General features: G+C 40.0%; 1 protein-coding gene across 2 annotated transcripts in view; it reads left to right on the top strand.

The window, feature by feature from the left end:
• CARPA (Carbonic anhydrase-related protein A) overlaps window positions 1–19,659 on the top strand; it is a 74,934-nt gene that overhangs the window by 25,223 nt on the left and 30,052 nt on the right. For both annotated transcript variants that reach the window (XM_066298067.1, XM_066298066.1), the window contains exons 3-5: window positions 7,699–7,835; window positions 11,803–11,994; window positions 18,139–18,234. In XM_066298067.1, the coding sequence (XP_066154164.1) occupies window positions 7,699–7,835; window positions 11,803–11,994; window positions 18,139–18,234 (425 nt within the window). The remainder of the gene's footprint in view (window positions 1–7,698; window positions 7,836–11,802; window positions 11,995–18,138; window positions 18,235–19,659) is intronic.

Genomic DNA, 19,659 nt, shown 5'->3' with positions numbered 1-19,659 from the left:
AAATCGAAATTCATACCAAACCTTAGATATGAGACGTATTTTATGCCAGAATTATTAAAATTGAAATATCTCATACAGCGCGTCCAAAAAATAACATGAAAATTGCATTCTCTTTGAAAGGAAATAACTTGCTTAGTTTAAATAGAACACCCCACATTTTATTACTCGAAATAAGAGATAAACATATGACTAATCAAAAATCTTTACACCTTCCTATACCTAAATGTGCAGGTTTTCTTCGAAAAATAATATTTAAGAAAAGGTAGCAAATTTTATTTTTGATTCGTCACATGTTTATCTCTTATTTCGAGTAATAAAATATGGGGCGTCCTATTTAAAAAAACATAACTTTGATATTTTTCACTTATTTAGAACACCCTGTATAAAACGAAAACAATTTTAGAATGTACCCATAATCGGTTTCTATGTAACGCAAAAAAAAGAAATTCAAAATATTAAATTGTTTAGCCGCAATCTTCCGAGACCGCACTAAATGACCACCCTGTATTTTTTTTATATAACTTCCTTTGAGCCACATACAAACCTAAGTACCAATAGTGGAAATATTGTCGGATGAAGTATAATTTTCTTCATACAGTCAGTCGATTTAAAAACAATGCATCTCGTTCACATCAGGAGCTATTTCAAGAGTCCCTTTGATAAAGTATCCCCCGATGATTGTGTTGCATCGGCCAGAAATTGGCCGATCCAGCGGATACAAGAAACATGTAGTCACCCGACAATATTTCCAGTGAACAATTTTAATTCACAACGTACCGAATGACAACACAGGTAGAACCGCTCAACACAGCTTAAATTAAATTAAATCGCAAATTACAATAAATCCACGTTGGGGCTTGCGGGATCTTAAATTATAAAAAAAAATCAAATAAAATTTCATGGAGTGCGTCCAAAAACCAGAAATCTACATATTAGACACTTTGGAAATTAAATTTTCTATTAGCGCGCATTCTTCCAAAGGCACCTTTCTCGAAATAAGGGCAAGTAAATTTTATAGCTTTTAACGGAGATGCGGAAGAAAAATTGGTTGAGACTGAAAATATTGAGAAGGCAGTAAAATGCGAGTTTGTCTTTATTTGATTTCCGTACGTCTCGCATCAGCTTTTCAGCTTTTAAAATTATAGAAGACACTTTCGACTCAACGAATAGGGTTTAGACTTCAGATGGGTAATGCCGACAACAATTTCCAGCTTTACCGGTAGGAAATTGAAAAGACAACCGAGGCACTGCATAGAAATTGCCGGAATGTTATAAATATACATTTCGAGATTCTGCTGGTTTAACACTTTTAGCTTTGTTGAGATCAATTCTATCAAAGGAATTTTTCCTGCCGCACGCCGTTGACATGTTCCTACCCTGACTCCGTTTCAGTTCTTTTCGCTGTTAATTAAATTTGGTCCTCCGGTCCTCACCGAGTGCGTCGCACTTTCTTTTAGATGTACTTGCCGCATAAAAAAAAGGCAATAAAGAAAGGTTCCTTATTCACACCGAGAAATTCTTTATATACATGAAGAAAATCAATTTCCGAGTTTTGATATACATGACAGGGGCCAATGTGTACTCTGCTTTTCCACTGGAACGGAGGCAAAAAGTGAAATACATCCGATATCCTTTCAGACCTTGATATATCTGCGTAAAAGGAGGAAAGCTAAAGCAAGGACGGCTATAAAGAGTTTGCAGTTAATACATTCTTCAACATTAGTTACTGGTAATAAGCATCTGATCAAAAATGATCCAAATCCGTGCGCATTCATTTATCGAATTTTTTCGAATATAATTGGCCGGTCTAAATCGCTACTGCATGAAAATATGTCCGGACTAATAAAGGAGGCGTGTCACTTCCATCTGGGCAGCCAATAGAACTCATCGTCCAATACAAAAAAGAGTTTTGAATTTCTGACCTTCATTCGTTTTTTCCTTTATTAACCCTTTGTCCCAGCGACCCACACTTAACCGATTATCTCGCCCATCCAGATCATATTCACCACGTCAGCGAAAACTTTATCAACTGCAAATTAAAATTCAGCCGGACGAGGCATTAAGCGCGTTTAAACACGGTGTCATGAACAGATTTAAATTATGACTGTGTGCGATTCAGCAAATAAACACTTGTCAGCAACCAGTCAGGCTGCAGGGGTGGGCACGTCCACTACTACCCGCAAAGGGTCATTTTTCGCCGAGCGAAATTTTTACGGTTTTATGGGGCGGAAATTATAAAGGTCTTTAAAGGAGTTTATGCAAAATGTTTTAAATTATTCTTTCTTTCTCAAAGAGCAATGGGGGCTGTTGTCGCTTACACAACCCTTCTAAAAATAAATTGCATTAGATAGTAAAATGCACGTGCAGCTTCAAGCACACCCCTCATTTTGTCTGCTTAAGGCTTTTAGTACATTCGCATGGATCGATAGTATTTTTAAAAAGCAAATTGCTGCTTTTGCAGTACATGAAAATGCTTCAATAGGAAGCAATGCGGTGCAACTTTAGGAATTTTCTCCGCAGTGAAAATAAAGTGAAAATTAGGGGTGACTGCCAAACGAGGAAACATAAATCTTTGTGCGCCTTCTTTTCTTATTTCTTACATTTATCAAGCTCCGTTATCTTCCTTATACGAGCATGGATCTGTACACTATTTATGCCATGCAATGATTTTAATTTTTACATGAGAAGGTATGCGATATGTAAATAAAATAAACGCTGAAATAAAAAAGTGCGGTTGTATACAGGACATGTATACGGGGTAAAACGAAAACGAACCGAAGTAAAAAAATTGCCTTAAATAGAAATAGAGATTAACGAAACTGCACGTAACGGTTCATTTGTCGGCCCACAAAAAGGACAAAATAAATTTTTAAATTAAAAGCATTTCAGAGAGGGTTCGCAGGAAAATGAACCTAAATTCCTGATGATAAATTGTTTTCATTAACACCGTGTTGTTGACACATACAAGCGTAGCTAAACCCAAATAACATACAGTGCGGATCGTGTTAATTCATCGAACCGGATCGCGGTTCACAATTGACAATCGCCAGTCATCAATGCAAAGTTCGGAAGTTAATAGCAGGGGACAACAATTCACCTGATACGGACGTTTATTAGGCCGCCACTTCATCCCTCAGATTTGCTTGAAAAGTACATATTTTCTGCTTACCCGCCTGTCCGATGCAATTTACCTTTCAGATTCTGGGTAAAAACAAAAGGGTCTCTCTGTCTCTTTCTCTCCCTCTCTAGGTGACAATGAAGTTATTCCGTTAAGTAAATAGAGCTATTTTCACGAAGGGTGTAGCTCGTGATTGAAAGGCGCGGAAGACAAGAGAATTTCGGTGAAACGTGGGCAACTGAATTTCCAATTTCAGCTCTGTTTGATCCCCGATTTTATTAATATTGTATTTCCAATGCCGATGTGCCAAGAAGGAGAGCTACTTTCATCGGATGCATCTAAAGTGATCGAATGGAAGCCGCAAAGGATTTGAAAATGTGAAGGACTATTTATCTCAATTTAGAAACCGTACAGAATGATTTATTTCATTTTAATGAACGAAAAGACTTTCTCTCCTAGGAAATGCATTCTTTGTTCCTGCGCTTATTGAATGTTTCATTAATGTTGAATGTGAGAAAACAAAGACATCTGAGACTAAACTAAAATACTTACAACAATATTACCTGCAGCTAACAAGAAGATCAAATATTGGAGGTATAAAAGGAAAGGACAAAGTCCCCCTGAAGCTTTAACCGTGAACAAAGTAATGGAAGATTCCATGTTTAGGATGCCAGACGAGATTCCTCTCAACCTACGGTGACAGCTTTATACTACCAAATTGTGCTGCGGCTAAAGAACTATTCTTTAGAGGTTTACGTAACATGTTTTAGTACCAAATAGGTGGCTTGTTGCAGAAATTACTTCCCGGTTTAACATTTTAGCAGATTATTTTATGTGAAGGCACAGAATTCTCAGTTGAAAACGCGGAAGCCATTAAGAGACACACACATATTTCCTATCTAATTCCAAATTGAATACCCATAAATTTACATTCTGAAAGTTGGCAGACAGCGCATACAAAACCCAATTTAATTCTAGCAGTGCCTCCGCCGCCTCTAGACGAAAAATCTCCTATAAACTGCTTTCAATTTAAAAGCGGGCAACTGTACTGAAAGCTCTTAGGCAAACACAACAAAAACCAAAAACGGTTTTTATGCCGTAAACTAGCAAAATACGTGATCTCCATGCTGAAAAGCATCTGAATCTTTTATGTTTCTTTATGTGCTTATGAATATAGAAAGGGAAATTAAGACATTTCCATCCTGTAAGAGCTTGTGCACTTTTCTTTGGCTCTTTTGAGGGTGGTTTATTGGGGTACTGTGACTCCTGATAAATTAGGGATTCAGTGATCGAAGCTTTGCCATGGTTAATGGAATGTGCCTCTTGAAGTTGATGTACCTACTTTCCTTGAAGGAAACTTCGTTTCGTTGTAAAAAAGGAACTAAGAGACTTTATTTGGAACTTTTTAAACTTGAGTCGCATAGTGGGAGTACAGTGGGAATTCATTCATCATCGGCAAGGAAAGTGCGATGTGTTAGCACCCGTCATTTTTTATTTTGTTCTCGATATTTTTGTTGCTGCTCCTCTCTGTCAACAACATTATCATGTTTGGACAACAAAGCGTATTGACTGTCGGATTGACTTTGCGCCTACAAATCTAAATAAATAAAGGGAGGTAAATAGTATTCAAGGGAAAAATGATTTTCTTATGAAGTTATCAAAAAAGAGGATCTAAGGTAAGCCCTGAAAAATCATTCGGAACCGCCAGCGATTAAACTAAATATTTAAAATAGAAAAGAGTTTAGTCAGCGTCGGTAGGAGTGAACGTTCGAAGATGGGAGAGTTTAAATTTCCCAAGACATTCTGTACGCATTGTATAAGACTCTTTTTGCTTATGAAATTAGGTGAATTTCCACATTACCTTCTGGTCCGAAAAAGACGTTAGTACCACGATGAAGCAGCAACATCCTCAGATGAATCTTGGAGTTACGATCCATCGGCCATGGACAAGAGGAATTTCACTTATTGTTTACATTCGACACGTCACCTGCTGCATGAGCCCGGTCTCGGCTTGAGTTTTTTGAGCATCCCGTGAGTTTTTTTAATGTCAATCGCCGACACTTTCATATCGATTCAAATCGAGCTCCGTCCAGGTCTGGTGTTCGGTGATGGCGCGACTGCGCAGGCCTGAACGCAAACGAGACGTTCCCAGTACCCTGGAACCGAATCGAATTTTACACCCGCGATTTTTATCCGTTTTCAACCGGGTAAAATCTCGTACGAACCCTCATTTTGTTTCAACGAAATTAACCTTTAGCTCCGTGCAAACTTATCCGAATTTTGTCCATATCTTCACTCGAAATTTGACGTATTTCGCGAGCGAAACGGGAGGAGACGCGGAGACGCCATTAATACTGACAACTGAAGCGTTATTGTTTTGCTTTCAAAGCCTTCTTAACAAAAAGCGTCGCTCCCGAGTGACGAATTATTGCAAAATCACGTGTCGATTTGATTTTAGTGAATTGAAAATTGAGTCCAGTTTCGTTCCCATTTTCGTATTTGTATAGAGATTTAAAATTCCACCACGAAAAATACTAAATAAAATTATAAAACAAATCCTAGAACGAGCGGTGTGTAAACTGGGCGCCCTGCCAACCTGACTAAGGCATTTTTAGATAATTTTCAAGGTATAGTAAATCCAAAGTGCAAAAGTGGATTCGACTGTACCTTGCAATGTTGCGAAGTCCATTTGTTTAAGTTATTGCTGAAATGTCGATCGTCAACTTCGGTGCATCCCAGCCGAGTTGTACAGGCCGAGAAAGAAGTGTGTGCAAAAAATCCAAAGTTTTAGTCGTTGTGCAACGAAAAAATAAAATTCACTCTGGTACTATAGTGAGTGTAAAGCATGAATTGCATGGGAAATTTTTCCCCTCCTACATAAATCCCATAATGTCTCTGTTAGAACTTCCAAACAGGGCCACATCCAGGAGAGTTTTTCTCGTTACTTAAGGTTACTTCGGGTTCGACTTTTCTGTGTAAATTTTTCTATTTATGAATTTCAAATCGCTCAAAGGTAGATTAGAATTAAACGAAACGTCACATTAGAGAATTGCTTACGTCGTCTTTACTGTTGTGTAGAGTGATTGAAGCCGCAAATGTCCCATTTTTTTATTTACACAACATGCTCAAAAACCCGCGATCTACGTAGGCATTAAACATGTGGAAAATCAATTTTCTGTTAGATCGCATACTGCAGGAAGCACCCTCTCGAAATAAGGGCAAGTACATTTTATAGCTTTTAAGGCAGATACGGAAGAAAAATTGGTCGAGACTGAAAATACTGACAAGGCAGTAAAATGCGAGTTTGTCTTTATTCGATTTCCATTTCGAGCTGGAAACTAGGAAATTTTCTTGTCATTTTTTAAGTCCTTAAGTCACCTAATATGAGTAAATTTGGGATTCATTCATCATCGGCAGGGAAACTCCATTAAATATAAACTCCCTTTCTATTCGGGAAAGTTCATTAAAAATTTCACCTCGTAAACGATCCGAACTTCATCCACGATGGGGCAGCAGTCCCCCATTACTCCCCGCTTTAAGGAACTCTATTTCCATTTCATTTCGCCTTCTCTTACAAACTTTCACAGGTTATAAATTATTTTGCCGTGTTTATGCCTTCAATCTGATTTACCTGAGCGGATGGAAGTTGGACCTAAAAGTTCGTTTATTCAAATTCATTAAAATAGAATAAATCATTCAGTGCCGCTTCGAAAATTAAGATTAATAGTTCTCCAGGGTGTACTCCGGACGTCCATCATTTTCTATACGTTCTCTGTCTGAATGTGCCGTTACGCAGCTCCATACAACTCTGTTTCGAACAAATATACGGAATAAAGCAGGGCTTAAAAGCTCTTTCTTTGGCCAATTAACTCATTTTGCCCTGTCGCATTGTTTTATATTGGCAATTAGTTTGGGTGCAATTTCAATAAGAGCGATTTTAATAGGTGCTGGTTTAGTATTCGCCAATTTATCAAGATAGCTTTGTAGCAATATTCATTCACAGTTATGTCAAGAATTCAGAGTCGTAAGTTCCAAATCAACGCTAATAAGTTGTCTTCTATAATAAACCGTCGAGATGCTGAAAATTTCGCATTTAAATTCTTAAAACAGAAAATGCGATATTAAATATCCCCTTGCAGATCGATAATGAGTTTTCCAAGGAGGGAATTTTAATATTCCAGGGACAATAAATCATCGGCTAAGTTAATAATAAGAATATTTATGTCCGGAGAGTGACCCTAAAATATTTAATAACTTTGAATTCCGCGTAGTCGGTAGTATTTTAATCATGGATTAAGGCAATATACAAATAGTAAGTTCTGGGAAAGTATTTTCGAAATGCGAAAGCAAACAACGTTCCAGTGTTATCTTTATCGGGGAGCTGTGTCCACGCACCTAAACCTCTGGGATTTATGAAACATGGAGCGAAATGTGAGGTTCACACACCTATTATATCGCTAGAGCAAACATTCGGATTTTTTTTAGTCACGTACAGGGGATTAGTTCTCTCGTTCGTTATTAGAGATATAATTATTTAATGCCTAGAAATTTTTTTTCAAAACCGTTGTTACACGTTTCAGGTCCTGCATACTGGGGCCTCATGAATCCGCAATGGAACATGTGTTCCCGGGGTAGGAGACAAAGTCCCGTCAACGTAGAACCCGACAAACTGCTCTTCGACCCATACCTGAGGCACGTGCACATAGACAAGCACAAAGTAAGTTTGAGCACTTTTTTTTTTTTTTTAATTTGTATTTAATTTTCGGATCGTCGTCCATGGAGATTGCTTTCAGCTCGGTTCGGAGAGGGGTGCAATCCCCCAATTTTCCGCAATCGAATTCGCAGCATAAATGAACGTGCAATTTTACGACTGATGAAAATGCTGCGGCCTCAATGTGGTTTTCGGCCCTAAATCTATGTTGCATTGCGGAGTATTTAATCGACGCAAATCCCCCCCAAACGTCGATTTCTTCATCAATATTTTCGCTACATCATTCGGACCGGTCGCGAATCACCATTTCGAATGATCGCTAATGGCCAAACGATGTACCAGCTATCGAAGATGCCTATTAATCAATACGCAGACATCGGGAACTAAAATATTTATATTGCACTTGAATAAAGGGCGGATTGGGCCATGGGCAAAAAGTGGAAATCCTGTCAGTGTAATGGCTTTGATCGTTAGCGGAGGCCCGCGAAAGGGCCCTTTCACATCGTCCTGATTCCGGACCATTGCTGGTGATAGATGACCGTCGACATTTTTCAACTTGTTTCTGGTAAAAGGAACGTTACTTGGGTCGTTTGTCCACGACGAGTTATTAAAAATTTAAAGGCCATTTGAGAACTGCAGGGTTGGAGTTTCGAAATTCTATTTTAACCAGGAGAACCGATCTTTAGCCGGGAAATAAATGTAAAAACTGACTCTCGAGGAACATTTTTCTTTTCACTGGCAGAACTCCCAACGGCATATTAATCTTTTATAATTCAGTCCCTCGATCGTAAATACGGACGTGCTTAAAGAAAACAATATCAGGCCCAGGCACATATAACGTTTTGACAAATAGCCACTTAGAGAGGGATTATCATTTGGTTCATGCAACCGATTTTTTTTACTTATTGTAGAACGAAGGTACCGAGGTAGAAAATCATAGAACAGAAACGTGCGGCCTGAATTTGAAATAATTCAGTGCAATCGCAATCTAAAAGAGTCTTTAATAGGGGTCCCGGTCTTAAAACGGACACTATTTTATGTGTCATTTCAACTCTGCGTTTAATTAACTCGAACACCACAAAGACAAATTTCGATCCTACTCGATCTCGTCAGTTCACTCCATCTCGAGTAAATTAAGTGCGGATGGAAATCGGCAATATCAATGGGAAACACATTGCGCCTGTAGAAAAATATCGCACCAGCGCCATCTGGCGGGCCATTTTTGTTTCGCCTGGGCCAAATTTTCGAGTGAAAACGGCAGGACTTCGTGCACGGAGTCGATCCACAGCTAAGGACAGCGAAGATGAATACAAATATTCGTAGGACAAATCTGAGAACGTCAACGACCACGACGACTCTATACGCGATTCCAGCTCAGGGTTTGATTAACTTGAGTACCCCAAAGACTGGTTTATCAGGTGTATAAATTAATTCACTGCCTTTTTTTAACAATTTAGATTTTTATTTATAAAAAAAAAGAATTGCAATTTAATCATCAAAATAATTTGCCTTACTTTCAATGCATTTCTGCCATTTATCAGGTAATTTTCGAATCCCATCTCGGAAGAAAGATGGCGCTTTTGATTGGATAAAATCTTCCATTGTTTGGTGGACTTCTTCGAGACATTGAAAGTGTACATCAACAACCAGGTGATGTTGTAATGCTCGAAAAAGGTAATAATCAGAAGGCGCAAGATCTGGTGAATACGCCGCGTGAGGGAGAACTTCCCAGCCCAACGCGGAGATAATGTCGATGGTGTCTTTTGCCGTATGTGGTCGCGCGTAGTCGTGCAACAAAATGACTTGCCTTGTTCCACTACCATTAAAAGGTTTTTTTTCCTCAATGGCATCCCTAAATTTTATTAATGGGTCTTGATAACGGTTAGCAGTAATAGTTCCTCTTGGTTTTAGTGTCTCATAATAAACTACACCTTTGGAATCCCACCAAATACTCAATAACACATTTTTTCCGTGGATGTTTGGTTTTGCAGCACTTACTGATGGTTCTCCCGGATAAACCCACGATTTTCTTCTCTTAGGATTGTCATACAATATCCATTTTTCATCTCCAGCAACAATTTTACTTAAAAAGTCTTTTTTTCTGAATCGCGTCAGTAGACACATTGCAATTTCGCATCGCCGATTTTCGTTTTCTGGGCTAAGATCATGAGGTATCCAGCGACCTTCCCTTTGTATCCTTCCTAATTTTTTCAAACGTATCGAAACAGCTGGTTGAGTCATTCTGAGTGCACCAGCAAGCTCTTTTTGTGTTTGGCAGGGATTTTCATTGAGTAAGTTCTCCAACTCTTCATCGTTAACCTTCTTTGGTTGACCGGGGCGTATTTCATCTCCAAGATCAAAATTTCCATTCCGAAACTTTTGAAACCATTTTTTACGCGTACCATAAGATACAGCGTTCTCTCCCAAGGCTGAACAAATCATGTCTTGCGCTTCTGCAGCATTTTTTTTAAGTCGAAAAGTGAAAAGACATGAGTGCCTTAAGCGCTGCTTGTCAGACGACATTTGTAACGTTCTTCGTGGTTAGATTAATCAAATTAAGTGGTTTGATAGCTCACAGATGGCGCTTCAAAACGGACTATGTATAGTTGGAAAAATTTGCAAATTCAGAGAGGTGTTTTAACCAATTTTATCTAAGGGCCGAGGATTCATTTATACACCTAATAGATTTGGTCGGTTCAGTCGAACTTGAGACGAATAAACGTAACGACTGAACGGACGAGAGACATCGGCGATGTCAACGGGGAAATCTGTTGAGCTTGTAGGAAAGTTTCTTAACAGCGCCATCTGCAAGTTCTACAGGATTGCACTTTCGGGCGTAAATTTTAAACAGCAGAACCGATCTTTATCCGGCAAATAAATGCAAAAACTGACCCTCGTGGAAACATTTTTCTTTTCGTCGACAGAATCCCCAACGGCATATTAATCTTTTATAATTCAGCCTCTCGATCCTAAATACGAACGTGCTTAAAGAAAACAATATCAGGCTCAGACACATATATTCCTATGACAAATAGCCGCTTAAGCTCCATTCCAGGGACCATAATTTGCTTTATGCAACAGAGCTTTTTCGCTTGCCATAGAACAAAGGTACTGATATATAAACTCATACATTAATACTGTGGATTTGCGCAACACAATTCGCAATGTGTAAACGAGGGCCTCTTCGTGCATTAATCGAACTTCATCATAACTTAGTGAGAGAGAGTTCCATTATCAGATCTTTACGATAATCGGAAAATTATAGCAGTTCGTCCAGACTTAACGCGTACAAATCACCAACTTAAAAGCAATATTTAGTCGGAAGTGGATTCTCTGAATGCTCACCCCGAAACTACAACAAGACCCGCAATTATCAAGGGAATTATGGGGAAATTCGAAACTGATTAAAACGGAAGCTTTCACCTCGATGCATTAATAATTGTGATGTTAATAGACCCGTAAATACCGTCAAGATTAAAGGAAATATTTATTTTAATGAATCGAAAAAAGAATACAAACGGGTCCTTAAATGAGCATGCTTTGTTACTAGAAGGTCGTTAGCATCCATAATGATCCTGTAAAACATTTTGACAGGCATTTGCTGGGTCATAAATTCCGAATTTAACGGAATTTTAAAAGGGGGCGTGCATTTTTACGGAGCCGAAACCGTTTGCTCGCAGAGCTTATGAGTCTGATTGTTACGGGAAGAATTGCGCACAACATCAAATCCTCATGGGCGTTTAAAAGGGCCAATTCAAATAATTTAATCGAAAACCGAGAAAAGTAGGCAACCTTAAACTCGCCGGCTTCGGCGTAGGCCGCTTCACGTTGCGTGTCTTAGTCTGGGAGATTGTAGGCAAGAAACCGCTCTCTAATACGTTTAGTCCGGTCCCTTGTGGATGGAACTCGTTGCAACTTTCGGTCGATTTAATTTCTGTGCAATTCTAGGATAACAAAAATTAATTGATTTCAGGTTAGCGGAACTCTACACAACACTGGCCAGTCCCTAGTGTTTCGCGTAGAAAAAGACACCAAACAACACATAAACATATCCGGAGGGCCGCTGGCGTACCGTTATCAATTCGAAGAGATTTACATCCACTATGGAGCGGATAATCAACAAGGTTCCGAGCACCAAATCCAAGGTTACGCGTTCCCCGCAGAGGTAAGTTTGCTTTGCTAATTTACGGAATGTTCGATTTTCTCCAGAGGAGGTAAATAAATAAACAATCCATTACATAAAGTAAGGGTCTCGTTTCTTGGAAATCTCCTTCTTGCCCTCTCTCGTAAGGAAAGTTTTATTTTATTTGTGGATTCGCGCTGAATACAAAATAAAGACATCCCGCACGTCACTCAGTTTGATGTAGTGGTTGTCGTTATGAGAATAGTGGAGCTTACTAAAAGACCCATCACGCGACGCACGAATGTATTTATTGCGAATAAATCTTCATCCTTTTTAGCATTTTTCACAAGGTGAAACATTCCATGAATTCCTTCATTTGTATACAAGGTGTGTGTGCTTCAGGACCTCAACCTTGGGGACTTTGGGAGCCATAAAAGATACGAGATCGGGCGAATTGGGGCAATTAAAAATTTGTCGGCACTCCGTCATTGCGACAATTCTCACTCACACCATGGCGATGCTACATCTGAAATCCGATGTTTCGACATTTTACTACCATCATCAGCTTTGTTTTTCTTCGCGCGCGCCATTTTGGACTTTCATCTTGTTAATTTGATCTTTGTTGCCATTACGATAACTCTAGTGGAAATATCAAACGTCAAATTTTTGCGAAGACTGAGACTGCGGAAAATTACAAAAGATGCTCGAAGCGTTCGCACTCTACTTCCGAGCAAAGCTTTATGTGTCCTCTTAAATTCTGCGCTGACCTTAAAACATCCCTTCTTCTTATTTATTCTCGGAGTTGCGATGATTTTCTTTCGCGGTTGAGTAATGCCGATGTGCAACGATGGTCTAGCGGGGATAGATGCGGCGGGCGTGCCGGCCCACCTGCGTCTCCTTCCGTCTCGACTAACGTATACTCTCGCATGTCTTACGGTTACCGTGATTTCCATCGTTCAGCCTCGGGAACGGACACCCTGTATACGCTCAAAAATCAAAGATTGTTCCTGTTTTGTCGACGTAACGTCAAAGTTTCAATCCAATTATGTACACTCTGAATTTCAATGTAGACGACAAAGGGCTTTATGCCAGGAAGTTTTAATTGAAATTTAATAATTGTATTAATCGACAATGCAAACCAAATCACTAATTTGCCGTTGAGTTGCGGAAAGCCCTTAATTGAGTTCGTAAGGTTTCGAGGTTTTCATAACGTACAGATATCGACTGAAGTATCGAATATGACATTCTAAACCGATTAATTGCGTTTGCGTATTAGCGGACCTTTCGAAGAAGTTCAACGTAACCCGAGACAAATTGCAAATTTCCAAGAGATTCTCGTATTTTCGAATATAATGGCATCATTTAAATGATACTCGCAAATCAATCGCGACGAAACGTATTTTCTGTAAGGCCCATTATAACAAGCGAGCTCAACTTTAACGAGTTCCTCTTCTAAAAATGTCTTATATTTCCTTAAAACGAAGCGTTTTCTTTGCACCAACGTATCCTTGTTTTCGGTGTAAATGATGTTGCCACTGACTCGTTAAAACGGAACAAACCATTCTTTCAGGGCATAAGGAACTGAATTAATAAGGTTGCCGGAGTAGACAAAGGGCTTGATGAGGTATTGTCAGGCCCTTTTCGGGTTTGTCTTATTTTTGTATTGGGATGTGGGTCAATGTGAAAGTAACGTATGATCCCCCCCCCCCCTCCAAAAAAAAAACCACATTAAGTTCCAGATCGTCCTTATCCTTCTGCAAGGTTTGTGCCGGAAGAACTGAAGTCTCATCAGGCAGTGCGGAACGACTTGAAAAAAACATAAATATCGCCGGTTTAAAATTTACATGACCTAATTCCTGCATCCAGGAGATACCGAGAGGAGGGGCGCATTTTGTAGGAATATCATGGCACTGTTGGAGCTAAATCCCCATTTTCTCCCCATTAGTCATTTCAAACAATGAGACACGCGTTGGCCGGCACGTTCACTAGATCTTGCTCCATTAGATTAATATTTATGGGGGAAATATGAAAACTTCGCTTGTACGAGTTATCCATAAACAGAGGGGTGGGGGGGATACTAAGAGTGCTACTAGAGCATGCATGGAGATTTACGTCCGTATCCACCGATATTAATGAGGCGCGTAAACGACTTTTTCGTGCGCCAGCGCGGAATTTTGACTTAATGATGAAGGCGGGGAGACAGGCGAAAAATAATTTCCACTCATCCTGAACTAATGCAGGATGGAATAACGATGCGAATTTCGACTTCCTGCCACCAGAAAAAAGTCTTCGCAGATTTTTCGTTCCGTCTGCCCTACCTCAAAGGTCACGAAGTTTTACCACGTGATGAGAATATGAGTTACTCGGGCTAACTCGTGGCTTTCAAGATTCACTTTTCCGGGGCAATTCAAACTTTTTGGAGTTTTTAAGCCCGAAAGCTTTTGACCAAAAGTCCAAACATAAACATAAAAATTGTTAAACCAAGCTCGACTCTGTTCCCGGTTTTATCCTGGTCGAAAAGTTGAGTTTCGATATACGACCTTTAAAAGTGAGTTTTCGAATTTTACATGGTCGGATTCGGCTTTCGATAACACATTGTCGATTAACGGAGCATTAGAGAGGTTTCCTGATAGAAACGAAATACATGTACTTCTTTGGTTATGGAATAAAGTTCCGCCTCTAACTGGTTTTCCAGGATATGCCAAAACATCCCTAAAAGATTCATGATATCACGCACCCGACATTTCTAAATAAATCATGAAATGGAGAATCAATACACATTCGGGCAGTTACTCATTTTTCAGCCGAGATCGGACCCCGATTTGATGATCTAAAGTGCTCGGCAAAACTTTTATTCGCTCGTAACAAGATGGTTTATGCCTTTTTTTCTCTGGTTTATAACGTACATATACCCGGGCCGGCCCTTTTGGAAGTCTTTATTTTCGCGAGCGCCGAGGTCGCGCGGCGGATCCGGCCCTGCCGGCCTTAGAAGTGACTTATTTATTCATCGATTTGATACTGTCGAAACTTTCCCAGGTTGATTTAATTTAGCGTTTCATTAATTTTCGTTAATTTTCGCCTGTGGTTAAGTTTGAATCCCAATAAGTTGCAATCTCAGTTTATTAATGGCTTCGGAGCTGGGGGTGCAATGAAGCAAACTTCAGCTCTTTATTAAGTTTGTTTAATAAGTCATTTACTTTTTGAGTGGAGGATATAAATTGATTTCGACCGGAGTATTGGTAAACTGTTTCCAATGTAAATTCAATTTTACAGTTCAAATGTTTTGAATTTATACGAGTCGAGAAAATCGGGTCAAAATTGATTAGTTCCGTCGTGACGTAGCTGGTGGGCCATTCAAAATTCAGCACTTAATCAAGCTGAGTGTACACCGAGAAGAATTGGAAAGATGCCACTGTACTACGTTTATGTACTTATCAGGAACTCCGCCGGGGAAACGCATTGGGAGCCCCCAGAGGAAATATATTCAAGTCGCCTCTCGCCACAAAAGAAAAGCCAAATCGATGGAAATAAAGTAATAACGGAATAGATACATATCCCAGTCCATCAGGCTGAATTCGAGGGAAATTCAATACGGCGAATTTGTGTTAGAAAGGGCAGACTTTCGGGTATAAAATACAATAAAAGTGGTAGATAACATTGCCGTCTGCGATGAGAGTGTATAAGTTTAAATGGGGCGGGTGGCGGCTTTTATCTGAATTTATTTGAAAGTCGTGTTCATGCAAATCTGGAAACTTAAACCCATTGCCTGGGCGCAAAAAATACATCTGACTGAAGATTATAACTCTTCATATAACTCCCCCTTTTTATCCCCAGTTCCTGCAGTTTAACCCTTTTGTGCTACTAAGACGCACGAGATTAGCTTTGCTGGAGCTGCGGGGTAATCTGCCAAGTAATCCAGATATTTAAGATTCTCTTAAGAGTCTCGTAGAGGATGATAATGGCTTATATTGTGCTGAAGAAGCCAACAAAGATCAAATTCGACGAATAATCCCCATCGAGCCGGTGAAGTGCTCTTTAATTTCAATTAATCTAATTATATACATTAACTAAAGATAGGTAGGAACACTCGATTGTCCCTTGAAGGACCTCATTTCAGGCCCGAGGCGCTCGACCCGGAGGACCTCGAAAATCACGAAAAGGGGCGTCAGGGTCGCGCAGCATCGCGAAAACTCCCTCGTCGCAAATTTCACGGCAAATTCAAAAATTTGCTTTTTGGTCTAGGCGACCTCCCCTCCCCCCTCTCTGAACCCTTAAATTCCAGTTTTAGGAAAATCACTTTTCAGGCTCATCGAAAGTCGCGGAATTGGGAATCGTCGTGGTCGCATACCTCACGAACTGAAAGTGGTAGTACGCCGCTCTGGATTATGGAGTTCCGGGATCAATAGAAAAGCAATTAGTGATGCTGTTTTAAAGCTGCTGACATTAATGGTCTGCATACTCGTCCAATGAAAAAATTAAATGGGGGTTACGCCACTGGTGATTAATGATTTTGGTCCAGTCTGGTCCAATTGTGCTCAGAGCGAGCGATATCTCGAAACACATTTGAAAGTTTCAAATTTTTGTTTGATTTTAAATTAAAAAGAAAACTATCGTGAAAAAATGTCAAAAACAAATCACGAGGACGTGATAAACAAACTACGGACACGTAGAACCCACTACGCGAGTTGAAAAATAATGCGGAGCACGTGAAAAACAAACTACGGGCACGTGGCTAAATAAGCTACGGGCACATAGCAATAAACTATGGATACGTGCTTGCTTGCTCTTGGGTGGCTAAGTGAGCAGCATTAACTAGATCCCGCCGCACGAGTTTCTGAGATATCGACGGCTCCATTAAGAAAACTTGAGGAGGTGACATATCACTTTAACCCACCAAATATTAATGGTGTCTTCTTTGGAAAAATGCCTTCTTTGAAAAAACAACTTCTTTGATATTGTAACGCGTGATTCTTTACAAAAAATGGCGGATTTTTTGCCTATCTTCCATGCGAGTATCTGCAAGCTTTCGGGATCGCACGACGAATGAATATAAATCAAAATAAAGTGAAAAATTCTTGAAAAATACAATAAATAATGTAATGAGACCCAACCTAGGCGCAGCCAAACCCATCACGAGTATCTTCATCGTTTTTCAATTATGCCATAGGTTTGGTTTTGTTTGGGTAAGAATGGTTCGGTCACGTAAGTTCAGTTCTTGGTGGGTTTTTGGCCACGGTTAGGTTTCGCTACATTATTTATTATATATTTCAACTGTTTTTTTTTTTTCGCTGTTTTATTTTATCCCGTCCAGTGCCCTTATTCGTTGCGCGGCCCGGAAAGCTTGCACGCTTATCCTTAAGGAAGACCCGGAAAATAATCACGTATTACAATGCGAGAGAGGTAATTTTTTCGAAAAAGAAATCATAAACTTTTGCCGGATTAAGGTGGTACGGCCTCCTCGAGGAGAAGCGGAAATTTTCGAGGTGCGATTTCTCGTCAAATCTCACGAGTTCTGCATCCCCTGCAGTCGGGGATGGCTCAAACGAGGCCTTATTAAATTGCGCTAAGAGAGAAACTGAAGCTGAGAGTGGCCCCATTTAATCCATTAACAGAGCTTGTCAAAACGAGGCACTTTAGGCAATGTTTTGGCTGGCCGATGCCGAGGTATCGATGACGGGGAGACGTATAAGGTGGAAACCGCCGCGTGGTTTGTTACATCCATACCCGGACCTTCGCCACCAAATTCCCATCGACGACCTCGTTCGAGGATTTTTCCCACCGGATTCAAACCGTTTGATCCAATATCGCGAATAGCATGATCAGATATCTTAATCTCGAAGGGAACTCCGTATAAAAGCAGAGCTCAGTTGATATTTATATCTCTTGCTAGCTACCAGCTACATGATCTTTTCTAAGAAAGAGACGTACGAGGTCAAACTCTTTATACTTGCGGAAAGTAATCTTGATGATCCATATACTTAAAGCACTTTTATGGCGGCTTCTGCAAGTATAATGTCTTTTCTTATGAAAATAGAACACTCGCTGCTTCCGGAGAGAAGCCGGCTCTAGCCGGGGCATATTGTTGATATAGTGTATCATTGTGTGCGTTTTTTATCAGGAAAGTGCTGAGATTAGACCGCATTCACATGCAAACCACGTAGATTTTTTTAAGTTTCCTCGTTCCAGATCCAGTTCTACGGATTCAACAAGGAGCTGTATCACAACATGTCAGAGGCGCAGCACAAGTCGCAAGGCATCGTAGCCATCTCGCTAATGGTACAGGTAAGACGATTTCTTGTCTCTTAAGTCTAATGCGAGTTTAATTAAGAAAGTACACGATAATCTCCAAATCTAGTATGTAAAGTAACAAAGTGCAAGATTTGCCTTTTGGTTCGAGTTATAAGTTAGCTAATGCCTCTAAGAAAATTTATAATTACCTGTCTTCCTTCATAAGCTCGTTTAATTTCCTTTGTGCTCGTTTAGCACTTCACGCAGAAGTTTGATATATTAATTATTAATGAGGTTTTGATATGGTATTATTAAAAAAGGGAGTTGGATAATGGCTTTCGCGCACCGCTGTTAATTAACTTGTCAGTTATTCATCGCCGCAGAACTCCCAGAAAGGATCGGCCTCGCCTAGGGCTGGGGGGTGTTTTACTCCCAACACCATTACAAAGAATACGCCTAATGTCTTCAAAGATTCAAACTCCGCTCTGAACCCAATTCAGCTCCGTTTCATCATAAACACCTGCTACGATTTCCAGCAGCTGCTTTTGGTCCGGCGGAGGGTCATTCCATACTTTGTGAAACAGCTACTTTTACTCCCTCCCACCTGCCACTAGGCCCGAAACGTTTTTCGCATTTATTCGAGTTTCGTTTGCAGGAATTGCTAATTTTCGGGATCAAAATTTGTGTCCCACTCACGGAAATACCTGGTGGTTTGTTAAACCGGGCCCTGCGGGCGAAATTCTTAAAGGGATAACAGGGCTCATGCCGGGGTTATCCCCTGGAGTTTTACTTCTCCCTTGAGGAGGTGTTCGCAGCTTCTTGAACTTCTCTCTAATGGATTTATAAACTTTACTTAACGAGAAGTTAGCTTTTAAAATTCGGCCCGAATCGGTTGTACTCAGGTGCTTAAATAAGTGAGTTAGATGACTTTGGGTTGGGAAAACCAATTTCGCAGACACAACGTTTTATTACGTCGGTTTAATTATTGAAAATGGCCTGGATAATTATTAACTCGCAACGGGCAAATAGAGGACGAAACGAAATATCGTTTAACGATAATACGAGCCCTGGGACTCAATAAACGAACAGCAATGGGCTGATAATTTTACGAAAATGCACGCGTGACGCGACACGAAGTGTTCATTTTCGCTTTTTATTGGGAAACTGTGGAGACAGTTTGAACGTTTATTTGGAAACTCTCGCTCGTTTGACTTTATGCGACAGGACTGGTCAGTGTAACCGATGGTCCGCCATAGGCGTCACATTCAAATCTCGTCAAAAGTCCGCTCGACAGCCCCGATACACGCAAAGGAACATACCGTACAAATACGCTCACTTATACGTGCACCATCCACTCATAATAATAACGAAGTCTCCCAGTTATGGCTAAACCCTGCTCTATAACAGAGTATGAAATGAGCAGAGTTTTGGTAAAAAGAAATGAACAATATTATAACTTCGCCGCATGCTTTGCAACGA

The sequence above is a fragment of the Euwallacea fornicatus genome, chromosome 30 (assembly GCF_040115645.1).
Source record: "Euwallacea fornicatus isolate EFF26 chromosome 30, ASM4011564v1, whole genome shotgun sequence".
Taxonomy (NCBI): Eukaryota; Metazoa; Arthropoda; class Insecta; order Coleoptera; family Curculionidae; genus Euwallacea; species Euwallacea fornicatus.
Note: the sequence above shows the minus strand (reverse complement) of the source record. Positions and strands in the feature narration are given on the sequence as shown.